This window comes from Hyperoodon ampullatus (assembly GCF_949752795.1).
Source record: "Hyperoodon ampullatus genome assembly, chromosome: 14".
In the NCBI taxonomy this organism is placed as follows: Eukaryota; Metazoa; Chordata; class Mammalia; order Artiodactyla; family Ziphiidae; genus Hyperoodon; species Hyperoodon ampullatus.
This window is the reverse complement of record NC_136927.1, coordinates 77,157,550-77,170,213: the sequence shown is the minus strand read 5'-3', so window position 1 is coordinate 77,170,213 and position 12,664 is coordinate 77,157,550. Positions and strand designations below refer to the sequence as shown.

Genomic DNA, 12,664 nt, shown 5'->3' with positions numbered 1-12,664 from the left:
AGCTTCTACCACACACGCCAGGGTGTTCACACAGAGCCACCACTGCTAAATTAACATGCGAGCTTTTAAGGAACTTGCCTTACAAACACACACAGCCACCCGGACCAAAAGCACTCATGTGTGCCTGAGTCTTACCTTGTGTAATGAATATCCTGACTCAAATATAATAGGTGGAAGCAAAAGGAGGAAAAACATATTTGGACGAAACATTTCTTCCTCCTGTAAATATAAAATGGATATTTTCAGAGGCATGAAATCTGTGTAATTAAGAAATAAATCCATCAATGAAGAGCCAAAGTAACTGTTCTCTTAGAACCTGGCCCAGTGGAAAAATACATGCTTAAACCACCACCTGATAATAAAACCAAACAAAAGGAGTGACAAAAACAAACAAAAGGAGAGAAAAACAAATATATAAAAACCTCAAAACCTGCATTTAAAAATGTACGACAAATGATTTTAAAAGGTGACCAGCAAAATAAATAGCAGAATGAACCACTTTCAAACATACAGCGGTATGCTTTTTATTCTTTACTAAGGAAAGAAAACTAATTTTAATATAGAAAACATTTCAATTCAAATAGAACACTTTAAAAAACAAGTCCACAAATTGGATTCCTCCAGGAAAAAGGTTAACGGTAAGCCCTAAAACAATCCACTTAGAGGAAGAGTAAACCCTACTCATATTTAGAATAGCCCTGCCTTTTCTCTGCATGTCTTAGACAACTATGCCATTTTCCTAAATCTGATGTGATGAAACAGTCCTCACCTGATGCCCTTGCAACCTGGGACATGGCTAACAAGCGAGCCCCTTGCCATGCTTTCAGATTCAAATATTAAGTACCATTATGAAAGGTATTTTTAGAATATGGCCACCTTTGGGGGGAATGGAATAATAATTTCATCTTCTATAATAATACAGCTCTCTAGTTGTTGGTGGATTGGGGGAAAATACATACTGGTTCTCAAACCCAAAATGACTACAGGTAATACGCAGTCTATTTAATACTGCAAAATCAGGCCCTTTTCATATGAAAACTTCTATGTCACAATCTTGACAGTCTGACTTCTTGTCAAAATCCCTATTCAAAAGAATGATAAATGTATCCTTACAAATGTACGGCTGTTACCATAAAGACTAAAATAACATTCAAAAAAGGCTCAAAATAGAAGCAAATGATGACTTCTGAAAATGCCTTATTAAGTCTTAAAATAACTGCCTGTATCACAAGCTCATGACTCAGACTGGGGCCATGTGAAAAGAAATGGGCCGATCTCTGTGCTTTGTGGGGCAACCTATTCGCAGGATCTGTGCAGTTGGGCCACTGCAGAGACTCTGGGAGTTTCAGAAACAAAACCTCCTCTGGGAAAACGGAGAACCCACCTGCAGTGGGTTCACAGTGTCCTCTATTCCCAATTCATGTCCACCTGGAACCTCAAAATGTGACCTGATTTGAAAATAGGGTCTTTGCAGATGGAATTAAGGGAAGAATCACAGCTGAGATCATACTGGATTAGGGTGGGCCCTAAACACAATGACAGTGTCCTTAAAAGAGACAGAAAGGGACACACAGACACAGAGACGAAGGCACATGAGGACAGACTGAAGCAGAGACAGGAGTTAGGCTGCCATCACCAAGGAATGCCTGGGACCACCTGAAGCCGGAAGAGATAGCGAAGGATTCTCCCCTAGGGCCTGGATTCGCTCCCTTGAGGGAGTGTGGCCCTGCCAACACCTTGATTTCAGACTTCTGGCCTCTAGAACTCGGAGAGAACAAATCTCTGCTCCTCCAGAAAGCCTGCCCAACTGTTTTAGCCTAAAAACCCCATCCTTTTCTGAGGTCAAGCACTGGTTGTCTAGATGGCTCTTCAGGGCACTTAATTACATTCACCACCCAACTGTGGTTCACTCATCTATACTATTCAATATATTATTATTATTTAACTTGAAAACTAACATCTGTTGAAAAATAAATTTAATAATACTGAAGCATATAAAACTAAAAGTAAAAGATAACCTTTCCTCCTCCTGCTCGGAGAAGGGATCATACAGCATTCCCCAGGGCCGCAGCTGCACTCAGTGCCTCGGACCTCTGCTGTGGGGAATGTGGGCCTGGTGTTGAGAGAGCTTCTGCTTCTTCGAGAGAAGCTAGAAGTTCAAATTTTTATGTGAGGGCTTCCCTGGTGGCGCAGTGGTTAAGAATCCGCCTGCCAATGCAGGGGACACGGGCTTGAGCCCTGGTCCGGGAAGATCCCACATGCCTTGGGGCAACTAAGCCCATGAGCCACAACTACTGAGCCCGCATGCCATAACTACTGAAGCCTGCGTGCCGAGAGCCCGTGCTCCACAACAAGAGAAGCCTGCTCACGACATTGAAGAGTAGCCCCCACTCACTGCAACTAGAGAAAGCCCGCGCGCAGGAACGAAGACCCAGTGCAGCCAAAAATATACATTAATTAATTTTAAAAAAAGACTACAAATTAAGCAGTTTAAAATATTTTTTAAAATCTATGTGAAATTTCTAGAATTTTGTATAGATTAATAACATTTAAAATAAAACTGGGGGCACAGTTCTTGAGGCGCTAACCTACTGTGTTCCCCCTTTGCCTGGCAAAGAAATAAAGCCACTCTTTCTTTCTCCTCCATGAAAAACAAAATAAAACAAAACAAAAAACTTAATGATTTTTTAATTGTTTTAAAATCGATTCCAATTTTGATCAATTGATCTTAAATCAAACAAAATGTGTTAGCAGGCAGTATTTACACATCAGGCTCTATCTAGTCTAAGAGTTGAGAAAGGGTGTACTGTCAGTTGCTCCTGCCCTAGAATGAGCCACTGTGAGGGGGGTTAAACTGAACCAGTTGAGGGCTTCCCTGGTGGCGCAGTGGTTGAGAGTCCGCCTGCCGATGCAGGGGACACGGGTTCGTGCCCCGGTCTGGGAAGATCCCACATGCCGCGGAGCGGTTGGGCCCGTGAGCCATGGCCGTTGAGCCTGCGCGTCCGGAGCCTGTGCTCCGCAATGGGAGAGGCCACAACAGTGAGAGGCCCACGTACAGCAAAAAAAAAAAAAACTGAACCAGTTGAGCTTCATACACAGCATGCACCAGTGGGGCCTGCCTAGAGCCTTCCCCAGCTGAGGGTAGCTCTAGAAATATTCCAAGCTCAATGTACATTTTGAGAATTCATTTAATACATAAAATATATCTTGAATATTATGTATAACAGCTTCAAATTGTGTTTTACGTCAGACCATGAGGCTTGTTTTACAAATTTTTTTTTTTTAATTTACTTATTTCTTTATGTTTGGCTGCATTGGGTCTTCGTTGCCGTGTGTGGGCTTTGGGCTTCCTCTAGTTGTGGTGAACGGGGGCTACTCTTTGTTGCGGTGCGCGGGCTTCTCATTGTGGTGGGCTTCTCTTGTTGCGGAGCACAGGCTCTAGGTGCACAGGCTTCAGTGACTGTGGCTCGCAGGCTCTAGAGCACAGGCCCAGTAGTTGTCGTGCACGGGCTTAGTTGCTCCACGGCATGTGGGATCTTCCCGGACCAGGGCTCAAACCCATGTCCCCTGCACTGGCAGGCAGATTCTTAACGACTGCGCCACCAGGAAAGCCCTGTTTTGCAAATTTATACTCTACAGTTCCACAGGTAAATTAATCCTCACACCTAGGAGCTGCATCCAAGTAGGAAGGGCTCAAATGTGACACATTTTAACCATACAATTCTTTTAATATTTTGAAATGGACCTTATTTCCCTCCACAAAACCAGTTCTGTTACACACTTGTTAAACTCCCTACTTGATATAGATGCTCAAAGTTTAAGCTGAAACTTGAGTTTCAATTAGTCCTTGGATCTCACGCTCTAATGACCATTGTATGAACGTAAGGGTGGGAACATCCACAAGTGAGGACAGCATGGTGTGGCAGAGAAAATATAGAACACATAGGACCAGAGGGTCTGGACACAAGAGCCAACCCAACCGCTCTCTAGCTCTGTGATGTGAGACATGTCCCAACCTCTCAGAGGTCACTTTCTTCATCTGTAAAAACGGGGATAATAACGTGGTCAATCTACCTCCATGGTTGTCATGAGGATGACAGAAGCTACAGTATATAAAGCATTCTGTAAGGTCTACAGTGCTGGGCAGATATGTCTCATTGGGCTCAGCTGTCAGAATGGAATTAGGAGCAATAAACATTGTTTAATGTTAAATGCTAATTAGAGCCTTGTATGCAGCAAGTTAGTCTAAGACTATAAAAATGCAAATAAATAACAAAACATGGCATTGAATGCTCCTACGTTAATTTGAAAGTGTGAGATTTATGCTTTTTCAAAAAACTCAGACGTAAAGATATCAACCCTAATCTACCAGAATGTTAAAAAATCAATGGGACAATATAAACTTCACTGACCGTCAAGGAATGATAAGTAAGCCACCATAATCAGTGTTACTAAACTTAAGAACCAATAAAAATTGTAAATATGTTTTAAAAAAAAGAACAATTGGGTAAACCTACCTTCCAATTTGCCAGTTTTTTAAACTCTATAATTTTTATAACTGCTCCCATGAGAATACCTAGAAGAGAAAATGTAAAGTTTAACAAAAATTTAAGATATAAGAAAGATTACTCAGGTTTATTATTCTAAAGAAACTGATTATTATTACGTCTCTAAATGGCATCTATGAATTTCTGCAAGTTTTACGTCTGAAAACATTACGAATGGAAATTAGTGTGGAGTTTTATGAATCACGTGAGTTTCTCACTTGCATCTCAGGCAAACATACTATAAAGAGGTCTACAAAAATCTGGGGGTGGGGTGGGGGGAGGGGTGAAAAAACTTTACAAAACAAGACCTAGGGATAGTTTGCCTGGCATGGAAGATTTCAGCACCTGTCATTCTTGCTATATCCGCTCATTTTCGATTTGAAATGGCAGAAAGCTAAGTTTGTCCTGTACTACTTATTCCTACCGTTTTCAAAAAGGAATCCAAGATCACTTTCTCAGGCTCAGATGGTAGCTCTATGTAGAGTATTTAGTTAGAGTTAAAGCCCCAATGCTGAAAATAACCTAAAGTGCAAATTCTGTGAAATTCCTGGAACCAAACAGACCATCTAAGTTCAGGCATGTTTCCACAAAGCTGACAGGCTCATTACTCTCTCATAAAGAACCTACCAAAAATAATTCTCGAAGAAGCATCATGGGTACAATTTATGATTGCTCTGTTACTCACTAGATTAATGATTCTTAACCTTGTGGGCTCATCAGAATCATCATGGGAGCTTTTTATGAAATAAAGACACCTGAGCAGAACTTGGGATCTGCAAAATAACAAAAGACCACTATCACAGATGCTTAAAGATAAAGACTTCCCTTTCGGACTTCCCTGGTGGTGCAGTGGTTAAGAATCCGCCTGCCAATGCAGGGGACACGGGTTCGATCCCTGGTCCGGGAAGATCCCACATGCCACGGAGCAGCTAAGCCCATGTGTCATAACTGCTGAGCCTGTGCTCTAGAGCCCACAAGCCACAACTACCGAAGCCCACGCACCTAGAGCCCGTGCTCCGCAACAAGAGAAGCCACTGCAATGACAAGTCCGCTCACTGCAACGAAGAGTAGCCCCCGCTTGCTGCAACTAGAGAAAAGCCCACATGCAGCAGTGAAGACCCAATCCAGCCAAAAAAAAGACTTCCCTTACCCCTAGAGGGGAAGGAGCTTTTTCCCATCAACAACAGAAAGCTGAAGAAACACACCTTATTGGGTGGGGTGAGAAGAAAATACAAAAACACAGAGGTTTATTTGGAAAAGAAGCTGCACTAACACTAATTGTCATGGGGAAGGAGGGGTTTGAGGTGAAGAGACGATCAGTTAATTTTAACTTTATAAACCTCTGTACTATTTGTATTGTTATATATTAGTAAAAGATCAACAAAACTGTTTTGATAAAAAGGACATAAGACTAAATAGGTCTGAGCTATAAAGGGAATCAATGATAAATGACATTTTCAGAACAGTAATTGTACATTCACTTCCACGTGATTCTAACCCCTCTCTAGAGTCCCCCAGTTGCTTCCTTTTTCTTATATTTTTAAATTGTGTATATATTTTAAGGAGTTTTCATACAATTTTTTATTAACCAAATAGTTCTTGAATACTTTGTAAAATGTTATAAATAAGACAAAAGTCCCTTTTGATGAAATCCCACCCCCACTAGTTCTCTCTCTCTCTGCCCCAAGGTAACCAAGCATCTTGGTAAGTCTGGGGAATATTCTACCAGACCCTTCTCTATGCTCTTACATATTTATATTTACCATACAGTACTAGGGGGTGTGTGTATGTAACACACGGTACACCTGTGTATATTTATATAAAATTTATGGTACTATAATGCATCTTTTTTTTCTTTTTTTTGGCTGCCCGGCACGTGGGATCTTAGTTCCGAGACCTGGGATGGAACCCGTGCCCCCCGCAATGGAAGCACACAGGACCGCCAGAGAAGTCCTACAGCAGGTAGTTTCTACTACCTGCTATTTTGCTCAGTGTTATGATCAGGGGTGACTACATATAGATCTGCCTCATTCCTTTTTAACAGCTCTACAGCACAGCATAAGGCTGCCACAGATTGAATAGACATTTCTCCAAAGAAGATATATAAATGGCCAATAACCACAAGAAAAGACGCTCCACATCATTAGTCATTAGGGAAATGGAAATCAAAACCACAATGAGACACCAGCTCATACCCACTAGGATAGCTGTAACTTTTTTTAAATGGAAAAGAAGTGTTGGCAAGGATATAGAGGAACTGGAACCCTTAATACATCAATGGTGGAAAAGTAAAATGGCACAACTGCTGCAGAAAAGTTTGGCAATTCCTCAAAAAGTAAAACAGAGTTACCATATGACCCAGCAATTCTACACAGGAGAATAGAAAACCTATGTTCGTACAGAAACTTGTACATGGATGTTCATAACAGCATTATTAGCACAAAGGGGGAAACAACGCAAATGTCCACCAACTGATGAATGGATCAACAAAATGTGGTCTATCCACACAATGGAATGTTATCCGGCAGTAAAAAAGAATGAAGTACTGACACATATTGCAATGTGGATGAATCTTGAAAACATGCTAAGTAAAAGAAGCCAGACACAAAAGACATCTTTTATGATCCATTGATATGAAATATTCAGAATTGGCAAATCTATAGATTGCCTTTGTCTCTATAGAGACAGAAATGGTTTCCCGGGGCTGGGAAGGAGAGTTTCAGGGATGATAGCCAAAGGGTATGGGGCTTCTTTTCGGGGTGATGAAATGTTCTAAAATTGTTGTCATGGTGGCCCAACTCTGTGAATATACTAAAACCCTGAACTGTACGTTTAAAACGAGTAATTTGCATGGTATGTGAATTATATCACAATAAAACGGTCACCCCCACCCCCGCCCCCAAAAGGCCAGATCGTATGGTTCCATTCATATGAAATGTCCAGAAGAGACAAATCTAGAGACAGGAGGTAGGTTAGTGGTTGCCAGCAGAAAGGGGAGGGGGAAACTGGGCAGTGACTCTGCTAACGTGCAGAGAGTATCTGTTTGAGGTGATGAAAACGTTCTGGAATGAAGACAGTGGTGATGGTTGCACAACCCTGTAAGTATACTAAAAAGCACTGAATTCTACACTTTAAAATTATAAAGTTTATGTTATGTAAATTCTACTGTACTGTTTAAAAAAGTTTATTGAAGTATAGTTGATTTTCGCTGTTATGTTAGTTTCAGGCAAACATATATATATATATATATTTTTTTTTTTTCAGATTATTTTCCCTTACAGATTATAAAATATTGAATATAGTTCCCTATGCTATATAGTAGGTCCCCGTTGGTTATCTATTTTATATATAGTAGTGTGTTTATCCCTCCCCTCCATTTTAATTTTTTTAAAAGTCACTATCTTTTTAATGTTCCCCCAATGATGGCTGTCTCCAACTGTTTGCCATTAACAGCTGCAGTGAACATGCTTGTATGTGCCTCTTTGTGTAAGAGTATCTCCCTAGGGCAGATCCAGAGACAGTGAATGGCATGAGCATTTTTATCTCTGAAAACGTTGCCAAACTGTCCTCCAAAGTGGCTGTGCCGATTTACACCCCTTGCACCAAAGCATCCTCACCAACCCTGGAAAATCATCAGACTTTAACACTTCTGCCAGTATGAGGGGCAAGAAATTGTACTTTAAGGTTTTGATTTGCATTTATAGTCAATCTGCACTCAGTAATCATTCCTGATTACTAGGGAAGTTGGAACTTTTTTCATGATTTCAGATTTAATTTTTAAAGCTAGTGTTTTTCTGTGCTACTAAACCTCAACTTTCTTTTTCCTTTGTAAATGTACACCAAAAACTTTAATACTATGATCAATGCTTTTGTAATTAATACACATGAAGCAATTACATTTGAGAATCAGTGATTATTCTAATGCCTAAGCTTGTTTCCATATTATTATTAATGAGGCATTGGAAAGCTTTCTAAAATACAATATGATATTATTACTACTAGTACTATTATTACTATTACATGAGTAACCCTTCTGAAATGTCCTAGGACTGAACTATGGTACAACATTAAATTGGCAAACTCCTCCTTTACCTTTTGAGATTGAGGTTCAAAGTTAGGTCAAATCAACCTAGTGTCCAGGAGAAATTAATTTATACCATACAACCAGACACCCTGGAAATAATACCCTAGATACAATTTTGTATATTCCTATCAGTAAAAAGAATTTGAGCATGCACCTTCAAGTTACAAATTTTTATTTTATTATTATAAAAAAAGTGCTACTATTGTATTTTAAAATAACACAGGGAATTGGCTGTCCAGTGGTTAGGATTCCACACTTTCACTGCCAAGGCCCCAGGTTCAATCCCTGGTCGGGGAACTAAGATCCCACAAGCTGTGCGGCACAGCCAAAAATTAATAAAATAAATAACACAAAAAACAGAGATTGTAAGGGAGATTCAAATTAAATAGAAACGTAAGTTCTAATATTTCCTTTTGCCTCCTATGGATCTTCATACACACACTTCATTATGGATGCCACTGGATTAACTCAAAGGATCAGGAGTAATTCATAATTATTTGTTGAGACCCTTCTCCCAGGATCTGTCAGGTTAAATTATTCTTACTCCTCAAGAGAATGCTCCAGGTAGGAAGGCTCAAGAGAGCCTCTTCTGACAGCTCAGGGCCAGCAAGTGACAGTGGACTGCTGGCTCCTGGGTGCCTTCTACCACCTCTGGACGATGAGACACAGGGAGACTGCACTACTGCTATGAACTGCTAACACGCTTCCCACTCCCAGGGTGCACTGCTGGTCTACCATTATCGCTGTAAAATACGAGTATTCCTGAATATGAACAGTACAGCAAAGTGCCTAAAATGTATTAAGTATAACAATCAGGTTACAAAACAGTATGTAGAACATGATTCTAGCTCCCTTAAAAATATATGTATATATGTATATGCACACACATTTATTAATTTGCATTGTGTTAAAAAGAAACACACACACACACTGTGGTGCTAGGCACTGTGCTACTGTATACAATATACTTTATTTAAGCTCATTCTCATGATTACCCTACAAGGTAATAAACCATAATAATATAAATGATAATATTAATAGCAGCAGCTAACAGTTATTGATTATTAGCAGGTAGGCATTATACTAAGTGATTTCTATGCATTGCCCTGTTTAATATCTGCAGTCTTATGAAGTGAAGGCTTTGTCACCTGCATTTTACAGGTAAGGAAACCGAGGCTAAGGACAAGCATCACTGAGCTAGTAAATAGCAGATCCGGAATTGTTTTAAAAATGAATTACTTTATTTTTTACTTGATTATGTAACAGATGCCTATGGTACACAATTTGAAAGGTATAAGAGAGTATGCAGTGAAAACTTAAGTCTCCGTCCCATTCTTGTTTTTTTCTCCTTCCCGTAGACCACCAACGTTACCAGTTTCTTGGTTATACTGTACATTTCTGCTGAGAGTGTCTGTACGTTTAAAATTATATACATGCATATGCATGTACATATAAAATAAATTTTAAAACAAATGGTAATACAGTATTTACACTATTCTGATTTTTTTTTAACTTACCACTACCTCTTAGAAACTATTCCATATCAACACATAAAGAGCTTCCTCACACTTTTTTTTTTTTTTTCTCACACTTTTTGTTTTGTTAGTGGCTGCAGTGTATTCCACGGTGCCATCCAATATGTCCCCTTGTCATGAGCGCTCAGGTGTTCTCCAGGCTTCTGCTATCACTGCCATTGCCATCTGAGTAAATACATCATTCCACATGTGTGAGCGTACCCACAGACAAAACTCCTGAAAGAGGGGCTGCTGGGTCAAGGGTACACGCATTTTTAATTTTGTAAAGAGCTCATCAGCTGCCACCTGTGGTAGATGCTGTGAGGCTCGCCCACTCCCCTTCACTGGGCCCATCTGTGTGAGCTGCTCTGCGTGTTGGCTGCTAAGTGCTCACGGCTGTCCCCTTCTCCAGAAAACTGCCCTTAGCCGCCGAGAGGCACCTCATCATGGAAGCTGTGCCCGCCCCACACCACCTCATAGCCAATGACTAACTGATGGGGGTCCAGAAGTCCCACCCCCTTGGTTTAAGGAGAGACAGACGCTGCTGGGCGTTCTTGCCCCATAGCCCTCCTACTGAGGCTAGGCCAGGCCTACCTTGAGATCACACCCACCGTCTGGCTTTCTCCTTCCCTGGTCTTGCTGACTCCCTCCCTTACAGATTTGCTCTTGAAGAGCACCCCTCAATACATTACGTGTCCCCAAACCCCTGTCTCAGATTCTGCTTTTAAGGAGCCAACCTAAGACCACTGGTTCTAGGGGTGGAGTGGTCAAAGGAAGCAAATTCGAGGATGGGGTTCTGGAGTTGGACCACTCGGCAGCTTCTGGGCAAAGAGGATCCCAACACTGGAGGTAAAATACTGCTAGTCCCTCACCGGGGGTAGCTGTGCCATTGCTAAGACTTTCACTTCTGGCAGACTGGGTCAGCACACTGGTGGAGGAGGCAAGGGCTCATGCAGTATCTCTGGTGTTAAAGAGGTTATGACAGAAATAATAACTGTAAGAAAAGTGCAATTGTGGTTGTTGCTGAGTGCCACCGATGCTCTGAAAAAAGAAAACAAAAGGTCCAAACAATCACCAACTTTAAGCAAACGGTGAGAGCCAGAGGGCCTCCTTGGCAGCATTGAAACAGACCCTCATCTCCTGCAGCTGGAGGGCCTCTAGAGCTGAAGACTGGGCACAGGTCTTAACTGCAAGAGTGGCAGATCTTCAGAGAATGCTGAACTCAAGATGATAAATCTCCTATGCCTCCTCCTAGCAGGTCCCTGATAAGGAAGAAGTGGGGCTCAGACATGGGATAGGGGTGCCTAGGGAGATGCACATGAGCACCTTTAACCCTCAGGTTCCCGTGGACCTTCTAGGCCTGCAGAAGTGGTCCCTACCACCCCATTGGAATACAGAGCTCCCAGGTTATTTCAAGATTACACAGATGCCCCAAATGAGGCAAGTGCCTTAAGTTAACTACTGCTTCCTGCATAATATAGTCCCCAAGGACACAGACCATGTGGACGTTCCACAGGACAATACACTGGTCCACTACTGACATCATGCTAACGTACTGCGACAAGCATGAAGTGGCGAGGAGACGTCTTGGTGAGACACGTATGCTTCAGAGGATAGAGTTTCAGGGGCCTGCCCATCTGGGAAGTATTCAGAGGTCAAGTGGTCTGAAGCACACCAAGACATTGCCTCCAAGTAAAGGAAAAGGTCTGCTCCTTCTACTGTAATAAAGAAGCACAATGCTTGGTAGGCCTTCTCCAGGTTTTGGAGGCAATATATTCCACGCTTGAGAAAACTATTCAACACTTCAACCCATTTATTGGATTTTGAGAGACTGATGGTTTTGAGTGAGGCCCAAAACAGTTAGCTGCAGTTCAAGCAGCTCCGCTGCTTTCGCCATACGACCTGGCGGACCCCATGGAACTGGAAGTATCTGGTAGGAAGGGAGGCCGGCAAGCCCCAATAGGAGGGTCGCTCAGCATAGATCCCTAGGGCTCTGGAGCAAGGTCATGCCATTTGCAGAAGAGACACATATACCACTCAAAAAACTCCCAAGGGAAAAACACGAAAAAGCTCCTGGCATGCTATTGGGCCGTGGTAGAGACAGAGCATCTGAGCATGGGACATCAAGTGCCCAGGTGGCCAGAATCATCTTTCATAAGTTGGGTTGCCATAACAACCATCGGGCTAGGTGGGCCCAGAAGCAATCCATTTTAAGATGGAAGTGTTACATTAGCGATCAGACTTGTGCCAATCTAAAAGGCACAAGTATGCTTTACTTGTGGCCCAGACTTCTATGTCATCTTCAGCTGTTATAGCAACACCTCTCTCTCAGCTCAGCTCCTACATACGGCCTCATGGGGAGCTCTTTAAGACCAGCTGAGAGAGGAGAAAAAAAAAAAAACCTACGCGTGGTTCATGAAACACTCGGCCAGCCTCTGATGTTGGCCACTTCAGTGTCTGTGCAATGGGCTCATGAGCACAGTAGCCATGATGGCAGACACGGAAGCTGTGCAGGGCCC

At 41.9% G+C, this 12,664-nt stretch overlaps 1 protein-coding gene across 1 annotated transcript in view; it reads right to left on the bottom strand.

Moving 5' to 3' along the window:
* SLC9A8 (solute carrier family 9 member A8) overlaps window positions 1-4,568 on the bottom strand; it is a gene marked incomplete at its 5' end in the record, with an annotated part of 42,602 nt that extends 38,034 nt beyond the window's left edge. Inside the window, 2 exons of the mRNA XM_079718591.1 lie at window positions 136-219; window positions 4,518-4,568. Coding sequence (XP_079574717.1) covers window positions 136-219; window positions 4,518-4,568 — 135 coding nt within the window. The remainder of the gene's footprint in view (window positions 1-135; window positions 220-4,517) is intronic.
* Between the last annotated feature and the right edge of the window lie 8,096 nt (window positions 4,569-12,664).